The 24039-nt window shown below is 46.6% G+C and overlaps 1 protein-coding gene across 2 annotated transcripts; it reads left to right on the forward strand.

Annotated features, from left to right (window-relative positions):
• Positions 1-346: 346 nt before the first annotated feature.
• Positions 347-20919, forward strand: tmtc4 (transmembrane O-mannosyltransferase targeting cadherins 4). 2 transcript variants are annotated; one of them, XM_076031099.1, is made up of 19 exons: positions 347-499; positions 665-859; positions 8104-8309; positions 8852-8967; positions 9968-10184; positions 12530-12617; positions 12804-12904; positions 13226-13318; positions 13529-13690; positions 13908-14110; positions 15017-15191; positions 16665-16796; positions 16897-16976; positions 17055-17162; positions 17281-17422; positions 17573-17687; positions 20046-20158; positions 20279-20348; positions 20621-20919. In XM_076031099.1, exons 3-19 carry the CDS (start codon positions 8145-8147, stop codon positions 20767-20769), a joined length of 2229 nt encoding a protein of 742 aa, XP_075887214.1. In that variant the 5' UTR covers positions 347-499; positions 665-859; positions 8104-8144; the 3' UTR covers positions 20770-20919. The 2 variants fall into 2 exon arrangements, with proteins under 2 accessions (XP_075887214.1, XP_075887213.1); XM_076031098.1 differs by lacking the exons at positions 347-499; positions 665-859 and adding an exon at positions 7537-8000.
• Positions 20920-24039: the final 3120 nt, after the last annotated feature.

A 24039-nucleotide genomic window follows, 5' to 3' on the forward strand; every position in this document is an offset into this window, starting at 1 on the left:
TGTTGATCATTCCCGCCGCCCGATGCAGCTTGTGGTGTGGAAGAGGGTGTGCATGATCTGCAGAACATCTGTGCCTCCCTGCCTTCAACCATGTGCACGGAAAACCCTGCCTCTGGAGTAACACACACACACACACACACACACACACACACACACACACACACACACACACACACACACATCTGCACGCCGCAGCTGCGCTATCACCACCATGCACAGTTTAAGTGTGTTGGAGCTCCCCGGGGTGCATTCGTGTAGGCTCTGTGCGTGTTTGCGTGTGCGTCGCTCCCCAGCTATTTGCCACTATCACTTCCCGGCACTCTCTCTTCTGCTCTCCCTCCACCAGCGCTGTCATAAGATAATGTGACAGGGTGCCAATCATGCCAGAGCCTGGGGGTGCAGCGGGGACGCGAGGAGCCTTTTGGCGCAACACTTTTGTGAGCAGCAGCGGGGGAGCAGCGGCGATGGTGGCGCCACGCTACAAATCCACCACCGCCAGGTCTCACACACTTTTTTTTTGTTTGTTTGTTTCCTTCCCCTGTGCAATCCCCCTCCGGCCGCTTCATTCATCCCAACACGCTGCCAGAAGCTGCGACCCCTGTGTGACAGAAGGCCGTGTGGGTCACATGCAGACAATTATTATGATTTATTTATTTATTTTCAGAAAGCAAGAGATCCAAGCGGTGCTGCCACTCCTCCTCCGAGCTGAGCCGTGATGTGTTGTGATGGCACCGGCTCCTGTTGTCACTCCGGGCACCGATGCCTCAGACACCTGTGGAGGCCCCGGGTGAAGCTGATGAGAGCGGACAGGCCTTGGTTCTTCGTCTCTGTCCGGAGAGGAGAGCGGCGCCGGCTGCAGGTGTGCAGGTGACACTGTGACCTTCGTGATGAGTATGGCAGTGTGGCATGCTGTCAATAGCAGCGTTTCCATTCGAGTTTTTCGCAAAGTAAAAGCGTTATTTCTAAAATTTCAACAAAGTACAGTAGCAATTTGCAGGTGTTTCCTTTGAGTGGTGTGACGCGCATAAGCCGTAATTCTCGTAAAATCTCGTCCCGCGAAATTTCCGAGAACCACGATTGCTTTTGTTTGTTTGATGTCAAGAATGCTTGTTATATTTTTCCCTTTGATTACTTGTGAAAAAATATTCCATCTCCTCTTCCGTCCAAACATAACCGGCCATTTTCACTTGAAGTGAACTGGTCATGTGACCCTGGTAACAAGTAAATACAAAAAAAGGGTTTCCATTACACTTAAGTGATACCTCTATACCTATACGTCCGAAAAACCACCTCATGAGAGCGTAAAAACATTTATGTGATATTTGAGAGGTTGAACATTGTACAACTTCTTTCCTAATCTAAAGAATTTAGATTGCCTAATGTGAGAATTTTAAGATAGCAAACATAGAAAGTCTGTGCTAAAAACCTGTCAAGAATTGAGCGCTTTGTGATGTCACAAGGGGGAACTGATATCTGCCTAACAGGTGTTGGTTTTGTCGTCTTTGTCCAGCTCCATGCTGCCCTTTAAAGACTGTAGAAGGACCAAAAGAGTGTCAGTTTTAGCCGGAAGATAAAACCCAGTGCCTCTGCAGGAGGCTGCAAACACAGGGCTAAATATGCTGGGTTTTTGTTTTTGTTTGTTTTTGGGGTTTTTTTTTTTAGAGAGAGGTGTTATATAAGGTGATCCAGCCCCTAGTAGGGATGCAGTGGGTACCATTTTTATAGTCTTTGGTAAGAAGCCACAACCTTCCAGTCTCAGGGCGGACACTCTACCACTCGACCATTCAGCTAGTAGAAAATAATAATAATAATAATAATAATAATAATAATAATAATAATAACAATAATAATAATAATAATAATAATAATAACAATATCTGTATATAATACAATCTGACTATGAAAGCCATATAAAGTTGGACTTTCAAGATGTTCAGATTTCTGTCCTATTACCCAGCTTTTCTGCAGCTTCCACGACACCTTGATCCAGCAGCACCGTCGGCCGCTCACATGGCTTCACTGCCTTTACCTCAACATCGCAAGGGCTGCAAGTCTTCCCTCCGCACACAATACATACCAACCACAGCAAGCACGTCGCATGTGAGAGCCCCCGCCAGCTGTCAGCGTGACACCTATCGCCACGTATACCGAGATATAAAGCGCAGCTCGCGAGTAATCTCCGTAGGAGTACAGTCAGCAGTGTTTCATCGCCGAGAATCTGAATGCGATAAGAACAGAGGTCCGCCTGCCGAGGCTCTCCACCGGCGATCCTGTCGGTGGACTCCAGTGTCCCCGGTGCTCATCTGTAAAGAAACCCCTTATCATAGAGGATTACCATTCCCCACCTGCTTGTGCTCCGGCCTCATGTGGGGAACAAAAGAGTCCTTCGCCACAAACAATCTACAAAGTGGACGGAATCTCTCAGGCTGCAGCTCGCGTTGAAACCGTCAAGTGTGCAAAAAAAAAAAAAAAAAAAAGTCCCGTCTTCTCCCTGTTGGACGGAAGTGCCGGATCTGTATGCGAGACGTTCCTTTCCTACCTAGCGAGAGAGTCCCTGCCGCCCACCCAGCCACCCACATAGAATTATAAATGTGAGTGGAAAAACTTAAGTGCACAGTAAGCACCGTAACATTGTTAAACATCCGCAGCTCAAAAACAACTTTTCAGCAGAAAACAATTCCTCTAAGTGCACTGACGCGCGCTCTTCAAGAGGAATTTCACTTTGTGTTGGACTGCGAGATGCTTACTTTGCACTCGGGCATCGTTATTATAATGTGTCATCTCTTCATCTTTTTTTTTTCTTCTTTTTTTCCTTTAATGCAATGGATATTAGCGGTCATCTTGGCTCTTTAAGCGATACCTTCTTTGCTCCTTCCTGCTGCGCTTCCCCTCATTAATGCAAGCTGTTCTCCATCACCGTCCTCTGTGAAGGGAGCCTCCGCGTACGCGTGGCGGAGCCATGACAAGGATGAAATTACCGTGGGCTCCGCCCCCCCGCCCGCCTAATTAAAGCGTGGAGGCCTCACCTTCAGCGGAGTCGACTCGCACCAATGTCACTCTTGCGCGGGACGAGGCTCTGAGCCGCTCGCCGCCGCGCAGGTTGTGGTCGCTGGATGGATCCCGTTTCCCAGCTCGTCCTCCGTCTGCATCTGTCAGGCGGATTCAAGCTGTTTCTCCGACTCAGCTGGAGAACTGCACGTAGCCTGATAACTATTCTCAGCAGAGGTATTGATATTAACCTTGCAGGACAGCTGGACCGCTCAAATATCATCTCTGGAAACTCATCATCCGTGGTTCCGAGAGTGGAGGAGAGCCTTTTCTTTCAGTCTTGGGGCCGCGGCTTCCTTTTAGTCGTGACGAATCCATGAAACAACTGCTGCCAGCTGCCTTCTAAAGCCTCAGATGGAGCCTTCGGAGAAAATAGGTGCTGCTTCTGCTGCTGCTAGCTCCAGTTCAAAAGTTCCAGTTCTGTTCATAAAAAGAACAGAAAAGGAATTTTCGCAGATGACAACATGCTTTCTCTTTACAAATTTTCTCGTCAAGCTTTGGGAAGGGTTTCAAAACCAGGACACGTCAAGGTTCAGGAGGCATGTGACATATGGCGAATGTCACTTCTTGCATTAAGGGAAGCATTGGGCAAAAAGCACTGAACTTAGATTTTTAAGGGCTGTTCATGGTATAATTTCACCACTAGATGTCCAAATTTTGCGCCGCATAAAAACCAAAACTAACTAGCTCCCTGCGTGTCCTCAGAATCCTCCAATAGTGAAGACTGAAACTGACTTGAAAAATGAGGATGAAATGGATATAATGGGACAATCAACATTCTGTAGACAATTTTAAGTGACATGATATGTAGATAATATTACAGCCCGAGGATGTCCATCTTGGCATTTCTTCCATATGGTTTTGTTTACCTTTGAATTCCATTTTGGACAGCCATTTTAGCAAGCTACAATACCGTTATCAGAGTGTGTATGCCAGTACTCTGCACTGAGAAGAATCGGTTTTCTAATTTCCAAACAATCCAACAAAAAAGCTTCTTCTGCAGCAGCAACATCAACAACAAGGAACAGATTTCTTTTCACAATCTCCAATTCCGAAACACCCCGTTGAATCATCAACCCAGTTCTCCGATTTTCCATGTGCCGCACGCGTCTTGAAGCTGCGTCTTGAAACCCTTCGATGGTCTGCTCGCACAAATGAATTTCCACTGTCTGCGAGAACATGTGGTATTTTTCCAATCTGCTGAGCAGACTGTAATGAGAGTGAGCCGGAGAGAAGCCAAGAGGCCCGCGCTGAGAAAATCGGCACTCGGGGACATGAGAGAGGAAGTACGGAAATAGATTTTTCATGGTCAAAGTCAGTTTTGTGCACAGATCTTTGTCGGTGTCGGTTCCGCGCAAGACGTGTACTGTGCGTGTGTCTGTGTGTGTGTGTGCTTGAGACAAAAGGTGAGCAAATTAGCAGTTCTTACATGCAGGTTGGAAGGGGGAGCTTTAGAGAAGCCTTGAACATCAGCGGCTCCTGATGAAGAGCTTGAAAGTGCTTGAAAAGGCGTTTGATTCCCCGTGTGAAGTCCCCGTAGCCCAGCTCAATCGTGTCGAGATTGGGATTCAGCACCTTTGAGGTGAGCATTTCAAAGTGGGACGGCTCAGCTCCACCGCGTCGACGGGCGCGTACAAGAACTTTGGGAGGAGATGAAATGGGTGCGACAATAGAACGCTGTCTCCAAGGATAAGTTTGGGGATTGTGATATTAAGAAACTTTTGATTAGGGGAGGTGATGGCTTCAGCTTTATCAAAATTACAAGGAGAGAGGGAGCTTTTAAAAGAGGGTTCAGAACGGGCACGTGACAAGTGACTCATTACCCCGTTGCAGTCAGTTAAATCTCCGTCACCTCTGCCGCAGATGTCGTTTCCACCTCTGTCACTCAGATTAAAAATAGGAATGTTTTTCCAGCAACGCGCTGAAGTCTGAGGACTCGAGTTGGGAGCCTGCGTGTCTGGCACCAACGTCTCATGTTCCTCAGAAGGAGAAACCGTTCAAGGTTGTCAAATGATGCAAATTAATAGTTTGTTGTGGATGCGTAACCACCCCTGTCTCCGACTGCCGTCTTTATTCTCTGGATTTGGGACATGGCCATTGGCTAAACACGTCTTGTGAGGTCAGTGGATTTGCTTTGCGATCACATTAAGTGTTTGCATCCCATGAAGAACATGTTCCACCACATGAGAGAAAGTATTTCATGGTGTGTATGAATACAGATAGAACAGAAGATCCGCTATGAACAGCTTTTATTTATGACAGCGACAATCGACGGTGCAAAATCTTAAAACCAGGAGAAATTTTGCACTGGTGCGCCTTAAATATATTGTGTATAGAGTTTCAAAGTGAAGAAAACAAACTTGTGCAAGAAGTGAAAGAATGCAAAATATCAGCGTGACCAAAGTTTTTAATTTTTGTTTTTTCAGTTGTTGCCTGACATTCACTGGGATGACAGTTCTATGATAGCATATCATGAAAAAAAATGAAAGAAGCATCTCAATAATTTGGTCCTGAACTGAAGGTTTGCTGCCTTCAGTGCAGCTTGTCTCTGACTTGCCGCTCTTTAAATGAGAAACTAAAAAAACGGAAATATCATTATTTTAAAACTTTTATTCCCCCCTTCGTTTGAACAGCTCTGTTGTTTTTCCATATAAACCTCCATACACACAGACTGCTTGGCAACAAAGCAGAAGCCAAAATTGAAATATTCATTTTTGTGAGCTGAAACCGATGTGCATTTGATGTTTGAGATCTAAAGGGTATAAACACAAATTAGCCCTAGAGATTGTTTTCCCCCAAGTAACTCCCGTTCCTGTACATCTATTTTTTGCCCTCTGAGTTATCTTTAAAAAAAAAAAAAAAAAAAAATTCTGAATATATATGTAACAATTTTCACCACAAAGCGTGCTTTGCAAACCATAAACTTTCCCTGTCATTAGCAAACAATATCCTGTAATAAACAAAGCTTTGGAGAATGTCACTGTGCATCACCCACTGTGATCAGAGGGAGGAAAACTGTGCCGGCGATGTTTTAACGGCTAATGATGAAAAACACATGCGGTCTGCATCGTTCATCCTGCATATCAGGACATTTGCGCCGAGCTCAGCCGCTTCTCCCCTTTCACGCCGTTTGACCCTGACCTTTTGCTTCTGTTCCTGCTCTGTGACAGACTGCACACAATCAATGTCTGTCACCTTCTGCGTGTTGACAAAAAAAACAACCAAAAAAACAACCAAAAAACACCCAAAACGGTGGGACCTGCCTGACAGGGTCTCCACTGGCAGCCCTGTCTCCCTGCGTCTGGGCCACCAGATTTGGCTCTGGTGGTACTGTGGGACGGCCTCCCTCATTATCTCATCCAGCCCCGCCCCGCCCCTCAGCGGCCCATTGGAAGTGATGCTAATAACATGAATTCCAAGTGGTTGACATGGGTGAGGAACCCGGAGATGAAATCCATACTTCATGCATTTTGCATGGGGTGGTAATTAGGGAATTTGGGAGTACTAAATGTTTCTGCCAAAGTATTCATGCTCCTGGTGCGACGGGGGCAAAGTCTTGCGCAGCCCAATGAAATTAAGGCCCACTTAGAATCTGAGCAAATAAGTAATTATTTTTTTTGCAGCCTGATCTGTCTTGAAACAGAAAGCTGGCCAGCTGGTGTTTTCCTCTTCAACTCTGATCCTGCGCCAATGGGTTCACCGGCCCTCCAAATAAATAGTTTTGTCCGTTCCAGCTTTAAAGGTGATGTTTTGAAACATGGCCTTAATTATGTGTGCTTTCTTGCTGAATAAGTGTCCAATTCTCTAACCGACCCTGAGACCCATTTTAAAGGTCTGAGAATGTGCCCCTGCCAATCTCCCCCCCCCCGACTCTGTCTCATCGCCCTGGGCCTCTGGCTCTGGCCATTAGGGAGATTCCTCGCCTTCCCTAAGCAATGACAGGTGAAGTGGAGCACAAAATCCCAAAGCCCGCAACTGTCCTCGGCATAGGCGCCGCGCCTCTAATTCTTACTGACACTCATATGTATATTAACACTTCTCTGCGCCGGCACAGCTTGTGACAGACGGCATATTATCAGAGAGCACCACCACACTGCTATCCGCTGACGAACTGGTGATCAATACACACTAAACCTGAAAAGGAGGGGGGAAAAAAGGGCGTGCCAGTGCAGTACATACCAGGTATCCACTTAAAATTATATAGACATACTACTACTACTACTACTACTACTACTACTAGTAATAATAATAATAATAATAATAATAATAATAATAATAATAATAATAATTTAAATTAAAAAGTACATGTATTTCAAGAAGATTTGCGTTTTCTCACAAAGCTAACGGAATCATTCTAAAAAATATATTAATATATAGTTTTAAATATTTTTTTGCCGCTTGTCACTGCCTTAAAGCCGTCGCTGCGCAGCTTCTCCACCATTGGCTGAAAATCCCCACGTGACGCTGACGCGGGACCGGAAGTGTTGTCGGGTGAGCGTGCCTGTGTTTGTGTGTGTATACGCGTTGACAGCAACAAGCTCTCCGCCTGCCCGACAGGGAACCTGTGGTTCATGACTGAAGACCTTCACAGTCTGAAGAAAAAAAACAACAACTCTGCAGTTCACAAAGATACGTAAACGGCGTCTTCCCCTCGCAGTTTTATGTCTTGAAAACGATCATTTCACCCGCGAAGCGAAATGCTACAGTCACGCCGTACTAGCCTGTGCACTGTTGACACTCACCTCTCAGCGTCTTATACGTGAAACGACAGCATAGTTTCAGCTCTGCTTCCCAGTCCGGAGCCACCGAATAACCACCGTTTGCGTTGGGCTTTTGACTGCGTTTGTGTTGGACAATGTTTCCGTTCGTGGCTGGCCGTCAGGGGAAGAAGCTAACGTGGCTGTTGGCTACACAGTGCACATTGACCTTTCACACGTCTCCTAACTGATGAGGTATGTTATCACCGTCGTGTGTGAACAATGGACTCGTTGACATTGTTGCACCTGACACGCTTTGCCTGTCTTCCATCTGTGTGTCCCCCCCCTCCCTCCTCAGGAGTCCGGTAGCGCGCAGAATGACCTAAGAGTATCCCGGGCATGATGGCGTTATGCGAAGTTTACTGGGATCGCCATATACCTCTGCCAAAGCTCGCACCGCTTCAGGCCAAAGCCACCGTGGCCTTGGTGTCCCTCCTGTGCTTCATCAACAGCTATGACGGGGAGTTTGTCTTTGACGATTCTGAGGCAATTGTCAACAACAAGGTAATTCCTCTGACTGTGCAGTGACTTTTGTGTACTCCTGTATGTCTGTGAGATATCCTGCGTGATCAGTAGTCTTGATTGTGCACATTTTGTAGCAGGTGGCATCATGTAGGGGTCTAGTAGTCTAGACTTTTTCTCTTTTTTTTGCATTAAATATGCATCCACATACAAGTGAGATCATGAAAGACTGATTCTGTATTGTCTTAATGTATTGAATGCAACACAAGGTATATATAAAAATGTTCCAGCAATACAATGCAAAAAGTGGTGCAAACCCAAATAAATTATCGAAAGCTGCACTAAAGAAATGACTCTCAAACAGAACAGAACATAAAACATCCTTTTAATTACATTTTTACATGGGAAAGTGAACGTAGTGTCAATAAAACCAACATACTGATACGTATCTCTGTGCATTTTTTAGTGGTTGTACGGTAATTCAGAACCTTCTCTAGTGGATATACAGCGTATACCTGTGTATCACAAAGATTACACCACTGGCATCATGCAAATTCTCTCGTTTCCCCCCCCCCCCCCCACAGGATCTGAGACCAACAACACCCCTGAGCAACATCTGGCACAATGACTTCTGGGGCAGTAACCTGAGTAGCAACTCCAGTCACAAATCCTACAGACCTTTCACTGTCCTCACTTTTAGGTAAGGGCACAACCTTAACCCAGTGTCTGTGCTCAAACAGAGCAAGGCACTGACTGGCAGACAGAGGGATTTCCCCCCCCCCCTTTCCTCAACTGTCAGGGCTCAGTCATTAGCAAACAGGATGTTGTACGTGCAGTTGTTATAATTAGTTGTCCATCAATATTGGTATTTCAAGGCTGATGCCCAGATTTACAGAGCAGGATGGCAGCTCTAATAATAAATATGAGTATAATGAAAACATACACAGTATTATAAAGTTGTTTTTTAAAAAAAAAAACATACATGGAGATAAAGCCAAATATATAGAAACAGAAATGTGAAATGTAAGTAAATGTTCATTATTTAACTTTTTTAGTCATTAACTGGTCATCTTAAAGGTTTAAAAAAAAAAACACAAGCAGTTGTAACTTTTGATAAGGTGTAGAATGAAGCCCTGAAGGGCCACCTGTTCAGGAAGCCTGTCAGAATATATGATGATGATGACCAGATCTCATTTATTAGGTGTGACGTCATTATGATGGCTCTATGAGGAACTGTATTTGTGCCATATTCCTTTTTATGTCTTCAGTTTTGTGTCAGATTAGAGTGTATGATATTAGACTGTATGTGGAATTCCTGCTTTTCCCACACTGACACTCTGAGGAGGTGATTAGCTCTGTATTTTTGGATAACAAATCCTGTTGCCGTTTTCCTTGCTGTTTTTTTCAGTGCCCACTTCAACTTTATTAACTGATGAATGTGTGACTCTGCACATCTACCTAAAGATTTGCAGTCATATAATGTTCAATTCGGTCCAGAGTCCAGTTCTGCGATTCAATTAGCGATTATGTTTGTAGAAATCATGCAGCCTTACACCTTAAGCTTATAAATGACTTGCCATTGTTGTGATTCTCAAAAAAAGAAACCTTATCAAAGTAACTGCAGATGCACTGTAGACAGATGCCTGGTCAGACGCAAACTCCTTTGTTCACTATACGTTGCCTCCGCTTCCTTTCTTCAGGCTGAACTACCTCTTGGCGGGAGGCCTGCATCCTGTTGGCTTCCACGTCCTCAACATCATCCTCCATGCTGTTGTATCTGCCCTCATGATCGACGTGTTTGCCATCCTGACTGGAGGACTGGCCCGCGACGAGAAGGGCAGGATGCTGAACTGCGCTCCCAAGACCTCGCTGCTAGCTAGCCTATTGTTTGCCACACACCCCGTTCACACAGAGAGCGTGAGTAGATCAGCTTCAAGCTTTCTTTTTTTCTAAATGATCAGCTTTGCAGCGACATTATTGTGGGACAGAACCAGTAGTGCGGCACAACGCAAAACATTTACATTAATGTAACTAAAAATAATGTATTGAGATGCAGCGTTCTCATGTGTGTAGTGTTATGTGGCGAGGCCCCCTGGAGTGGTGGTGGGGGATGGTCACTAGATGAATACTTTGATTTCTTTTTTCTTTTTTTTAATGAGTATCCAATCTCAACATGTCCTTTTTTTTGTTTTGTTTCAACAACGGCCATTGAATTTATTAAAACCCAATGCTCTACTGAATAGCATCAAACCACAGAGAAACCTACCAGTAAAATCTCTCATTGAAATATAGGCATCCACCTTGCCAAGATCTAATCTGAAGCGTTTTTAGCTCATCTTAGCTTCAATGTCAAAAGCAACCGCTGCAAGCTGCTCCTAAACAGAAACAGAAAAAGAAAAATATGTTAACAAGAGAACAAAAAAAAATAAATAGAGGTGCCATTGCCAGCCTGTTGTTAAAGAGATAAATATGGATGAAGAAGTTTTCTCAAAGAACAACATACAAAGATTTTGAATGCTAGTTTTTTTTCTAGGTCACTTAAAGTGAGCGTGACTTCCTCCTAATGTCGGCCCCGTTACATATCCACAGACTTGTGTAGAGACGGAACAAACTCCATGTTGACAGGATTCATCTAATCGCCTTGAACTTTTCAGTAAGTCTCTATCTCCAAATAGAGACATGGAGGAAACATGGCTTATCAGCAGAGAGAACACAGGGCCGGGACTTAATTAGCCACGTATTAATCATTTTCAAATGCGGGTTTCTCTGGCAGACTACTGCAGACAGAGTCTTTGTCTTGTCTAAGATCTGTGACTGTAGTGAGTCTTTGGAGTCCTGAGGAAACATTGCACTAGTTTTGATTTTGGCCTAAAAGTAAACTTTTTCTTTCTTTATTTCTTTAACAACCTGGCCTCCTCCGCCGCACCGACGGCATCGTGGGATCTTGACAAAGTCTGCCAGAGGTTTTTAATACTAAACATACAGTGGCTCCACGCCAGGAACAAAAGCTCCGTCTCAGCGGGGGGCCAAGGTGTGCGTGCGGTGGCTCGGCCCAAACTATTAGCTGGCGTTCGGCATGCTTACCAACCCGACCGGCGTTTGTTGTCGTTTGCCGTAAAAGCCCGACTGGAGAAGCAGTGATGCCCACCACCACCACCACCACCCTCCACCCCCCTCTACTCTCCCCCTCCCTCTCGATTCCCTTTAATCATGCAGGTCAAGGGCTGGGTTAGACCCGGGGGGGTGTGAGGCAGGCACACAGTCGGCTTCAGCCTGCTGTACGTATCAAAGCAGGCAACCCCAGGATGCCAACCACATTGTACTGTACCCACACACTGTATACAATAAGAAAACACCAACAGGATGCCGCACACTGGTAATGAGACCCCCCCCCCCCCACAAACACACACACACACACACCCCGCCCCTTTTTTTTTTTTTTTTTTGTCGTTGCTTTTGAATGAGCTTCCACGCCTGGCTGGGTGGGCCAATGCAAAGTGAGACGTAATCAGTTGAGTTTGATGGAATCCTGAAATAATTCATCAAAGGGGAAGGCGAGTAATGGGGTAGGGGTGTCATGTGATGAGGGGCTCGTGTGTCAGCAGCCGCGTTTCCATTAGTTATTCACAAGGTAAAACCAATATTTCAAAAATTTCAAGAAAGTACCATGCAAATTTTTTTCTCTTCAGTTACTTGTAAAAAACCATGTGTCTTCACCTCCGTCCAAACAAAAGGCGCCATTTTCACTTGAAATTTTGTGAATAAAGTCAACATTTCGTGGATAAAAGTTGCTGTAAAAAAGGACGAAATTTCGTGAATAAAGTCGACGTTAAAAAAAATGAAATTTCGTGAATAAAGTCGAAATTTTGTGAATGAAGTCGACGTTAAAAAAAGAGACTCGTAGACTGGATGTTGGTGTAGCAAAAATAAACAGAGTATAAAATATACATACATAGTATAAACAGCATAGACAGTGACGAGGTGGTGGAGTATAAACATATATATATATAGTATAAAGATAATAGACGGAATAAACAGTGACCAGGTGGTGGTGGTGGCTGTAGGCTACAGCTGTATGTCCATTTGTAGGCTCATGACCTTTTAAGCGATATTTGAGAGGTTTTCGAAGTTTCCGTGTTTCCATTACCACTTTTTTTAATTGCGATATTTAGGTTTTGCACAACTCTAGTGGTGACGGAAACGCGGTACGTGCGGCGCTGTGAACCTGGTCTCTGATCCTCCTCCTCTCGTCCGTCTCTAAGGTGGCCGGCGTCGTCGGCCGAGCGGACCTTCTGTGCGCACTATTCTTCCAGCTCTCCTTCCTGGCCTACTGCAAGGCTTTCAACAGAGGTAGGCTCCCAAAGACAAACCCGAGGGCGACTCCCCAACACTGTTGACACGTGCGCTGATGGGCGCCCACCGAGCTGCCTCTCTTAATTGATCCAGTCCATTTGAACGCCGGCGAAACCTTTTGAAACACCTCCACGCGGCTCCGCTCGTCCTTAACGGGCTCGGTTCTGGTCTCTGTGTTCTCAGGGAGCGGCGGAGATGACAGGTTTTCCGTCCAGTGGGTTGCGGTCAGCCTCTCGCTGTGTGCCGCGGCGATGCTCTGTAAAGAACAAGGCATCACGGTCTTGGTACAAAGTTTTTTTTTGTTTTACTTTTATTTTGTTGTTGTCACTGCAAAAACCTTAAATCTCGTGCTGTTTTCTGTTGATTCTGTGCCATTCAGGGAGACCTGAGCGGTGGGAACATGATGATTAAAAAAAACAAAACTCTTTGTTGGATAACGAGTCAGTCGTCATGTTCCAATCGTCCAGTGTTTCTCCAAGACTTGCAGTAGGATCGACGGTGGGAGGCTAACTAACCTATACGCATTTTTAAATGCCATTTCTCCCTGTGTGTGTGTGTGTGTGTGTGTGTGTGTGTGTGTGTGTGTGTGTGTGTGTTTCCTTCAGGGTGTGAACGCAGCCTTTGATGTCCTCCTGATCTGTAATGTTAATGTGTATGAACTCAGCCAGAGGCTCCTCCTCAGAAAGAATCTGCACGCTGTGAGTTACGCTTTGCTCACCCCAATCCCTCTCCCGCCCCCCCCCCTTTTTGTGTCATAAATTATGAACTCCCTTATATGATTAATGCCACGCTATGTACAGTGTGTGCGCTAAGCTACAAGGACTCCCCCCGCTCAGAAAAGAGAGCCTTTGTGAGTCCACTCCGAGCGCGCGGTGCGTCAGTGACGTGCGGCCGCCTTCTCCCGACAGCTTAGCGAGATACTGCGCACGGGGCTGCTCGCCCGATTGGCCCTCATGGGTCTTGGAGGAGTGTCGATGCTCTACGCGCGCTGGAGGATCATGGGAACGGGACCGCCGGCGTTCACTGAAGTGGACAACCCCGCCTCCTTCGAGGAGAATATATTTCTGCGAGTGAGCCAGACTCTTTAAAAAAAAAAAATAATTCACACACTCGCACGTCAGGGCGCCAACCACCTAATCCTGGTTTGGTTCCATGTAATCGTCATTTGCCTCTGATTTTTATTTTCTTTCTCTCTCTCTCTCTTTCTCTCTCTCTCTCTCTCTCTCTCTCTCTCTCTCTCGCTCTTCCTCCCCCCGTGTGGCCCTCGTCTTCCTCGGTGATTGGCAGATAGTGAACTACAATTACTACTACTCGCTGAATGCCTGGCTGCTGCTGTGTCCCTGGTGGCTGTGCTTTGATTGGTCCATGGGATGTGTGCCTCTCATTAAGTCAGCCACTGATTGGAGGATGGTGTGGCTGTTGCTGCTCTGGTGCGTCCTGATAGGCTTGATAAGCCAAGCCTTGTGCTCGCCGGACAGCCAGAGACGGAGGTAAGGGAGCGCCGTCGTCTTCCTCCCCGCCGCAGACGAGGAAGGAGAGGCCCGCGTTGGTCTCTCCAGGCCCCGTTATGAAAATTGCACCGCGCCCACTCGTCCGCTGCAGTTTGAACCTTGTTTTGCCGGAGTTGCCAACAGTATCCGCTGCTGGTTTTGTGCAAGTTAGTTTTACAAGAGCGGCGTCTCGTCTTCAGAATAGCTGCTTTGTTACAGTCTTTGACCCATAAGGAATGTCCATTTCACATACCAACACACAATCTCACAAAATATGTAAAGAAGCATCAACCTTTCGAATTTTTTTGATTTGATATTCAATGATTGTTACTTTGGTTTTCAAATACATATATTATTATACATTATGTTTAACGATGATCATTAAACAATAATTTGATTATGTCTGATAATTATTGTCACCAGCGCCCCCTGGTGAAACCTTGACTTGCCAAAGGTTTTGCTGTATTCTTTATTAGTAAACCAAAAAAAGGGTTTGCAAATTGCCAAACTTTGGGGTGTTAAAACCATCCTTGGTGGAAAGGACTGTTTCAAATCTCCGTTTCCCCTTCTGTGTTAACTAGACTGCTACTTCCTTTTGCCTTTTTTTTTCTCTAGAGTATCCTGTAGCGGAGTAAACGTGTAGAGTAACAGCACACATTGCTTTTGTTTGAGGTCAAGTTCTGCCTTTTTATTTGTACAGGAAGCTTATCATCCATTGAAATGGAAAAAATGAAAAATCAAATCAAATCAAATGAAAAATGCTGTCTATTGGAGGTCGGCAGGCTGGATGAGTTCAATGAGAGACGAAGCCAGAGACCTTTGCTTGCCGTGCAATGTGAACAAAGTAAAACTCCCATTCCAAAATGTAGTTCAGTGAGTGTCAAACCCTCTCCCTGTTGCCGCCAGGACGCTGACCCTCGGCCTGGTGCTGCTGGTCGTCCCTTTCCTGCCAGCCTGCAACCTGTTCTTCAGGGTGGGCTTTGTCATCGCCGAGAGGGTTCTCTACCTGTCCTCCACGGGCTACTGCCTACTGTTCGCCTACGCCGTGGGACACTGCTGCTGCCGCTGGTCTAAGTACAAGGTAGGGGGTCTACGCTGTCCGTCTCTGGTATCTTTCTCCACATGACACAAAAACCATCAACAAAAACTTGCCTAAAAAAAATAATAAGATAAAAATCGAACTTATCTAAGTTTTATTTTTCACTGCAGTTATACTTAGTATCAGTGGGTCCCTTAACATGGAAACTGAAAAAATAATTGGTCTGTTTAGTCTAAATAATTATTCTCTATTGAAGAACTGGTCAGATGCCAGAGCAGTAAAACACTTAATTGTTCAGTTTGTTTTTGTAATGAAATGACTGTAAAATAAGAAATACGCTTAGAATTTATGACTAAAATATGTCTTATCTTTTACATGCAGTGTTCAGAAATCACATAAAACTGCTTCCAGTTGTGGTGTTAGAGGTGTTTCTAACCAGGCACACCAGTCACTCTCCGCTTGAGTAGTACATCGCATTAAGAATCATCCTGAAGTCTCAAAGGGCTTTTTATTTATTTATTTTATTTTATATTACACCCACAAGCCACATGCTCCCCTCTGCCTGTGCACTGTTCTGCCCAGGTCATAACTGGATGTTTCAGCCAGATAATGCCCCTCGGTCTGATAAACCACCATTTATCCCAATACCCCTCCAACACGCAAGCGAAAGATTATTTGACTGCTGCTAATCCAGTCAGGGCCCCTCCCCCACGATCTTGAGTCGTAAATGTCAAAGCTGTGTGATATTTGCCTCTGACGGCAGCCAGTGAAAATATTTTAAGTGGGAAGTGCCAGTAGCTTGGTGTTTAATGTATTTATTTCAACTCCAATGCGTTCTCTACAGCCTGAACATCACCCATGTTATTGCCCCCTCTCGCGTTATCGTCATGCTAAATGCACGCGAGCCGGTGGAAACGTGTTCTGCCACATTTTGGCAGAACACGTCCAATGTGTAAAATTTGGCCCAATTGAATATATTGCCCATAAATACATTAATAAAAGTCTATTCTTGCTGTAAAATACAATAAATGTAACTTGGCTTTCCTACCCATAGAAGTTACTGCGAAAATATATAAGAATGAACATGTAGCAAGGGTCTCGCTACCAGTTAGCTGCAATCCTGCGCTCCCATATTTCTAAGGAGGCCTGGTGTGGACAATCCAGCCTGCCTGGCAGCACGTTTCGATATTTAGAGTGACTGCGCGCGTCCTCAAATGAACCACTGAAGAAGAAGGTGGATGAGGTATCCAGTTTTGTGTGCGCAGGCCACTGTAGTTCTCTGGCAAGTGTGGGAGTGGGCGGGTGCTGCAATCTTCAAATGTAACCACTTCATGTCGCCGTTTCTTCGTCAAAATCTCCAAATATGACACGCTTGACCTTTAAAAGTGGGTCAAGCGTGGATGAGCACCAGCAGATGGCGCTCCCATGTGGCCCAGGCACATTTTCATTGCTTTTTGTAAAACTGGCCCGTTGAATGTGCGACTCCTTCTTCTTCTTCTTCTTCTCCGTTTCCAGAAGCTGCTCTGCGCTTCCACCTCGGCGCTGCTGTGCCTGTACGTGGCCCGCTGCGCCCTCCGCAGTCAGCAGTGGCAGTCGGAGCGCAGCCTCTTCACCAGCGCCCTGGCCGTCTGTCCACTCAACGCAAAGGTTTCCCGTTTTGCTCTCGTCCCTCGCGATCCCGCGGTCACAGCCGTTTCGCAATTCCGGTTAACGGGTGAGCTGCAGCTGAACTCTGCCATCTCCTCAGGTCCACTACAACGTTGGGAAGAACCTGGCCGACAGCGGGAACGCCACCGGCGCTATCGGGTATTACCGAGAGGCAGTCAGGTGATTCTGCTAACTACTAGCCGTGAGCTTGCCCAGCAGCTGTGAGTCTGCGGTATTTCATTTTGTTTGTTTTTTCAGGTTGCATCCCACCTACGTCCACGCCATGAACAACCTGGGCAACATCCTGAAGGAGAGGAACGAGCTGGTCGAGGCCGAGCAGCTGCTCTCCAAAGCCGTTTCTATTCAGTACGTTTCTTCAAAACCCTGACAAAGAATCTTCCGTCATTGACTGGCAAAACTTCTTCTTTTTTTTTTTACTGACTCCAGCTTGTTTTTTTCCCCCCCCTCCCAATATCCGCGGCAGACGCGACTTTGCGGCGGCTTGGATGAATCTGGGCATCGTTCAAAACAGCCTGCGGGAGTTCGAAAAGGCGGAGCAGAGCTACTGGAACGCCATCCGCTTTCGGAAAAAATACCCAGACTGCTACTACAACCTTGGACGCTTGGTAAGGGACTCCCGACGTTGTTTTCCTGGAGCCTCTTTAAAAAGGATGAGCAGAAAGTGAAGGGAGAAAAAAAAAAAAGAACTGATCTAAGATGGAAAGTAATAAAAGGGAAGCGCTGTGTGTCATCGCTCTGTCTTCCTGCTGCGACAGTATGCCGACCAGAACAGACACGTCGACGCTCTGAACGCGTGGAGGAACGCCACCATGCTCAAACCTGAACACAGCCTGGCCTGGAACAACATGGTCATCCTGCTGGACAACACGGGTACTACATGCACGCATGGTGAAGCGGCCGGTGGGCACTCACCTCCACTGTTTGTTTTTTTAAATTCCATTCACCTCAGGCAAACCGCAGTATGTCTAAATGTAATCTTCACCTTAATCAACCCAAACTTGGCCCTGAAACTTAAGCGATCAGCTCGGAAATGTAAGGATAAAGTTAAAAACACTACTTGTTAAAACTTGTTTATGCAATATTTTCAAAGAACTCGTAGAACTGATAAATACATAGATTTAAAGAATCTAGAAACAAAAAAAAACTTAAGTAACACTGTTACCAAAAACCTACTACAATGATAATTTCATGAAATTCAGATCAAACACACTGCAAAACCTGTCAAAGCAAAAGGTTAACAAGAAGATTTAGTATACTTCAGATCCTGATTGCAATTCAAAAGTGCAATTTCTTAAAGTTGAATTCATAGTTGGTAATAAGTTGCACTTTAATATCATTGCTACATTTAAATGGGAGTATTCTGGGTTTTGTTTTTTTGTTTTTACACAACCCTCCCTGTTCAGCGTGCAGCTTTGCTCCAACACAAACGGCAGACGCGGCGCAGCATTGTGCTTTTGGGAAAGGCAGGAAATCTAAAACAGCCGACGAGATTAGACCGGAAGAGCAGGAATCAGTAATGCTTGAAATTTATGTATTAAAGCTTTGTGTTGTGAGTTTTGAAGGCGCTCTTCCCTGCCGTGTGGAGAATGCTCTGATTTCCAAAAAGCTCACGCCGTTTTGTCAGAAGCTGCTCCCACGGGGGCGGAGTCTCCCCGGAGGGCCCGGGAACCGTCCAATCAGGGCCTGGCGTGTTGCTGATCAAACATGGGCGAGCACAGCCAGAACAGCGCCCCCTCGGAGTTCCCCCGCCGCATTTGTTCCCCCCCCCCCCAAATCTGACAGAAATAAGACCCCCCCAGCCCCCCAGCCGCCCCCGCTGGACAAAAAGAGGCAGAGAAACGGAGAACAATAGGTGTCATTTTCAAATAGCGAGGAATTGGGAATATTCTGCCGCCCTTTGATGCGCAGCCCCCTTCGTTTAGTTGATTCATTACACAAACAAAAGGCAGAATCAGTGTAGACTCGGCAAACAAACTCTCTCTCACTCGCACACACGCACACAAGCTGTGTTTAAAAGGGGACTGACTGGCCATGACTCAGGACCTGCCTGCCTGTCTGTCTGTCTGTCTGTCTGTCTGCCCGTCTATCTGTCTGTCTGCTCCATTACCAGCCAGACATCAGACTGCTCTGTGGCAGAGATCAATAACCCAGTGGGCCTTGTGTTCAGCCTTAATTAGGAGGCTAAACCAATCCTCCCCGTGTGGAGGGGAAAAACTCTGCTCCAGACACGTTCGCTGGTGGGAAGTTGCTTTTCACAACCAACGCGCGTTATCGCATTTCCAGCGAGGTCTTTGTTAGGTTCCTCTGCGTGACTTTAAAGGAAAGATTCTTTTTTTTTCTTTTCCTTCTCGAGACTACAGTGAATGATTGATTTTCCTTAAAAGAACTCCATAGATTTTAAGAAAACTGCACATTTAGCCCTTTGTTTGCAGCCTACTGTAAAGGTACTCCGCAAGTTATTTGCTTTTCCTGCTAAAACTGACGCTGTGGTAGACGTTTCTATGTTTTGCAAGCAGTTTTACATCGGGGTAAACGTGCGGCCAGGAAGAAGTATTGATGCGTCTTTGGGGCATCACACGAGCTGCGTTTCCGTTAGCACTAGAATTGCGCAAAACCTAAATATCGCAATAAAAAACTGGTAATGAAAAAGCTCTCGAATATCGCAAAACGGTTTTGACGCTCTCGTGAGGTGGTTTTTCAGATGCATTGATGTAAATGTATATCGCAAAGGTGTCATGGAAACACTTGCGGGTCGCGTGACCAGTTCACTCCAAGTGAAAATGGCGCGTTCTGTTTGGACGGAGGAGGAAATGGAATATTTCTCACAAGTAGTCAAAGAGAAAAATATAACAACCATTCTTGGCAGCAAGCAAATGTTATTCTCGTTAAATCTCTTCCCACCACATTTTTCGAGAACTACGGTTTATGCGCTTCACACCATTTAATGGAAACGCCTGCAAATCGCAATTTTTCTTTGCCGAAATTTTAGAAATTTCACTTTTGTTTTGCGGAAAAACTGTCATAGAAACGCAGCTAAGGAGCAGAGTGTTTTACTGCACACTTTTTGGAAAAGTAAAGCATGGGCTTTTCTTATTTCTGAGGCGCTCACCGACTGCCTGGAAATAAAGTTTGTGGTTGGAGAGCAAATTTTAGAGAAAATTGTGTGACGTGATTTTCTGCAGTTATTAAATTTAGCGCTTACTTTTCCTCCCCTCAATCAATTTTCAGGCAACCTTGCTCAGGCAGAGCTGATTGGCCGCGAGGCTTTGAGACTCCTCCCCCACGACCCCACCATCATGTTCTCATTGGCCAACGTCCTGGGAAAACTGGAGAAGTACAAGGTTTGGCACATTGGCACAACATTGACCAAATATCGATCCCACACACACACACACACACACACACACACACACACACACGTGCATCGTGTCACTCTGTACTTGTGTGGATGTTGTCACCAGGAGTCGGAGCGTTTCTTCCTGCGCGCTCTCCAGATCAGCCCAACCTCTGCCAGTTGCCACGGCAATCTAGGTGAGCCGGCGCCGCTTCCTGCCGGTCCCGTAGCTCAGCGGAGCGACAGCGAGGCGTCCCAGCCACTCCAAATCCTAAAGACCGTTTGTTGAAAACATGACAGGATCATTTTGAAAAAAAAAAACAAAAAAAAAAAACCCAGCCTGTTTGGGACTGCGCTCATTCAAATGGAACAAGAGATGGTCAACTGTCTCAGCTTGAACAAACTGTTTGTTTTTTTGTTTTTTTCTTTCCCTTCCTCTCTCCGTGTCCGTCCGTCTGTCTGTCGTCAGCTGTGCTGTACCATCGCTGGGGGAAGCTCGAGCTGGCAAAGAGACACTACGAGCTCTCTCTAAAGCTGGACCCCGAGGCTCCCGGCACCCGAGACAACTACAACATGCTGCGACGCAAACTGGACCAGCTCAAACAGCACACGCCCTGAGGGAGCCCACCGCGACGGCGGGGGGGGGGGCGTTGGGGGGATTCCGAGCCTGATGTAAAACAAATTTTCACATTGTTCCGCAGCAGGCTTTCCATCCCCAATTACTGTACTGATCTGAAAATAAAAACACAACCAAATAAAAATAAAAAGAGGAAAACCAAAAGGATTTGTGTGTCGGGCTCAAGTTTATGAGGGAAAAAGTCAAGCGGAACCTCTTTAATTGAATTTCACGGCCGCGGTGCTGCGTGTGGAGCAGGTGTGCCGTCCCACCAGACGTCTGTCTGTCTCTCTGCCTGCCTGTCTGTCTCTCTGTCTCTGCACCGCCTTGTTTGCGCCGCCCCGCGCATGTGGAACCGATCCGCCTGTGAACTCCGTCTGTTTTCATCTCTGACCCCGGTGTTGTGTCAGCTGGACGCGCGGGGTTGCGGATCCCCGAGAATCCTTTTGAAACAATTTATTTAATTTGGCCCGTCTTCAGCGGTTCCAAATGTTCGTTCCTCGGAAGCTGCAAAAAGTTTTTGTTGTTGACCCGGGAGTCGGCCGCCCGGTTAGCGCAGACCGCCGGTTGGCTGGTGAGCTCGTCCCACACGTTATGTGAAATTCACTTTATTGGTGTGGTAAGGCCTCTCAGTGAATAATACAGTAATAAGAAAAGTCTGTTCTTTTACTCTGCGTTTTCCACTTCCAAGAGTAATAAAGCAGTAATTGCACATTTTAGATCATATTTTCATTTAAGGTTAAGTAACTGCTTTCTATATTTTGAAGTGTACAAATCCTATTCCTCCAATCAACAATTAACTTTTTTCTTATATTTCAATATAGAGATTATCAACATCCCTTTGTGAGGTCACAAAGGGCACCAACACCTCTCCCTGTTTTTTTTTTTTTTTTTCTGTTTTACGGCTGAATAAGAAAAAGAAATAAAAAGGAAAGGTTTATTTTCATTTATCTGTCGTCCCCCCCCAATTTTTGTCCTTTTGCTTGCCCTCTGGTGGGATGGCACGGACTTTGAAAAGCCGCTCACCCTCCTGAGGCCTCTGGAGTTAATGGCTAAAATGCCGCCTGCACTCAGAAGTTTCCTCTGAAGTGTCCAGAAGGCGGCCGGTAGGGGGGGTGGGGGGGTCGGCAGGGACAGGAAAGCAGCACGCGGCGCCGTAGGAAAACAGGGCCGTAGCCGCGGGGGCCCTTCAAAGGGCCGCAGCCGCGGCCTCCCCGGGGGAGGAGGTGGCGGGGGGGCCAAGGGGCGCACACGTGCACGCGCGGGTCCGCTCCTCTTGAAGAACGCCCGGCGAGGGAGGCGGGGAGAGAAAAGGTGACCCCGGTGCGAAACATCAGTCAACAAGTGTTTGCCCCGGGGGGGTCAAAGGTCAGAGCGCTTCTATTTTCTCACCTGCTTCCTCCGGCTCGCCGGGGGGAAACTTTTGAAGCCGGCTGGTACGGCCGCCAAGTTTGTTTACACGTACAGTACAATGCGGCGGCGGGCGCTTTGATGCTCGCAAGATGTTACCGATACGCCCCGACGGGGGCGGTCGGGGGAGGGGTTGGGGGGAGTTGGGTTGGGGCGGCGGGCCAGCACACGCGACCGTCTGTGTCCTTCTTTTTTTTTTGTCGGCGCGACCTGGCAAAGTGTGTGCGGCTTTATCACATTAAGAGATTTCCTTGTTACTCAAGCCGCTTGTTTTTTATTTTGGCTGCTTTGAAGTGCGGCGGACGCATCTGGAAGGAACAACAAATACGCTCGGCGCATTGTTGGGTCGGAGAGATAAAACCTGTTTCAACAAGGCTTGTGTAAAAAAAAAAAAAAGGGAGAAAAAAAAAGGGGGAGGGAGGGAGGAAGGTTTTTGAGTAGTGACATCGGAGGAGAAGCTTTTTCTTCTCGGCGGTGTTGCCGAGTCGTCCAGCTTCCCTTGGCTTTATGAGCCTCGCCAGCCCCTCTCTTGACTTACCCCTGCCATCCTTCCACTGGTTGCACCCTCCTCCTCCTCCTCCTCCTCCCCCCCCGAACCCCTGGCCGAGCACCCTGCCGCATCAGCTGCTGCTTTTCCTATCATTATCATTCTTTGATCACCTTTCATTATCATTAAAATATGTGAGTATTAAAGGGACGGATCCGGCCGACATCTTCATTATCCATTCTGACTGACCAGGAGGAAAAAAAAAAACACCCCCGCTGTCCCAGGGAGTGAGGTTAATAAAAGATAGGATGGCGAGGCCCCTTATGAAGTCCTCCGCCTTGTTCTGTTCCGCTCGGCTCTTACCTGCTCGGGTGATGAAACCGACCCCCTCGGAGGGAGCTGGGCGGAAGGGCGGCAGTGAGAGATGGTATAAATAAGTAAGCAAGTAAAAATGGAAGTCCGTTTCCAAGCCGATATCCAAACCCAACCCATAACCTTGGAGTCTGAACCTTTTTTTTTTTTTTTTTTAATTTTCTCCCGACTAACTGATCATGGGATCAAACCTCAGTGCGGACCAGAGGTACAACTTGTGTAACTGCGTGTCTTAGCCTGACTGAGAGTGATAGAATCTCACTGTGTCCAAAAACTTTTAAAGACTAAGATGAGCCCTTAAAACCTGAACCCCAACCCCTCTTTGAAACCACAGGTGGGCTTGTTTTGCACCTGATAAGCGCTGAGCAGACCTCCTAAACCAAATATTGCTTTGAAAAAACCTGCAAAAAAGGGTTTCTTAAAGCGTTTATGTGCAGAACTTTAACGTCGGTGTCGTTTCCTCTTACTGGGCCTGTGGTACCACACAATCGGAGACGCGTGGCTGACATGATGTTTAATTGTGGGATGCTTAAATGAGCAATTTTACTGTACTTTTGTGGTACACAGAAAGGAGAGGGAGGGGGGTCTGGAAATACACACACACACACACACACACACACACACACACACACACACACACACACACACACACACACTGTAAGACCCCCTATTTGAGCGACTTCTCATCAATGTGACAGGACGTGATCAAGGGCGGCCCTGTGATGTGTCCGCTGGGCCTCCGGAGGGCCGCGCCACTGTCCCCCCCGCCCCCCCCCGACAACAATCCTAATGGGCTCTGATGTGCGCCTCCATCTTGCCTGTCTAATTGACGTAAATACCGCCGGTTTCAACCCCTCCCCCGCCCGCCCGCCCGCCCGCCCGGCCCTTTTCCACCAATGCTGGCCCCTCCCTCGCTTCCTCAGAAAAACAGGCGGGTTCAGAGGTCAGGCCCGGCGGAGTGATCATTAGAATGGCAGCCCCTTATTAGAGGAGCAGCTTGTCT

The sequence above is a fragment of the Nelusetta ayraudi genome, unplaced genomic scaffold, assembly GCF_046127955.1.
Source record: "Nelusetta ayraudi isolate G7.1 ecotype Tasmania unplaced genomic scaffold, CSIRO-AGI_Nayr_v1 ptg000031l, whole genome shotgun sequence".
Classification (NCBI taxonomy): Eukaryota; Metazoa; Chordata; class Actinopteri; order Tetraodontiformes; family Monacanthidae; genus Nelusetta; species Nelusetta ayraudi.

What these genes read in the sequence shown, in the direction of transcription:
- tmtc4 (XM_076031099.1), top strand. Translation starts at nt 8,145, where the DNA reads ATGATGGCGTTATGCGAAGTTTACTGGGATCGCCATATACCTCTGCCA. An exon ending in TCCAAAGCCGTTTCTATTCA is followed by an intron (nt 17,163 to 17,280) that starts GTACGTTTCTTC and finishes TATCCGCGGCAG; the next exon opens with ACGCGACTTTGCGGCGGCTT. An exon ending in GAAAACTGGAGAAGTACAAG is followed by an intron (nt 20,159 to 20,278) that starts GTTTGGCACATT and finishes TGTTGTCACCAG; the next exon opens with GAGTCGGAGCGTTTCTTCCT.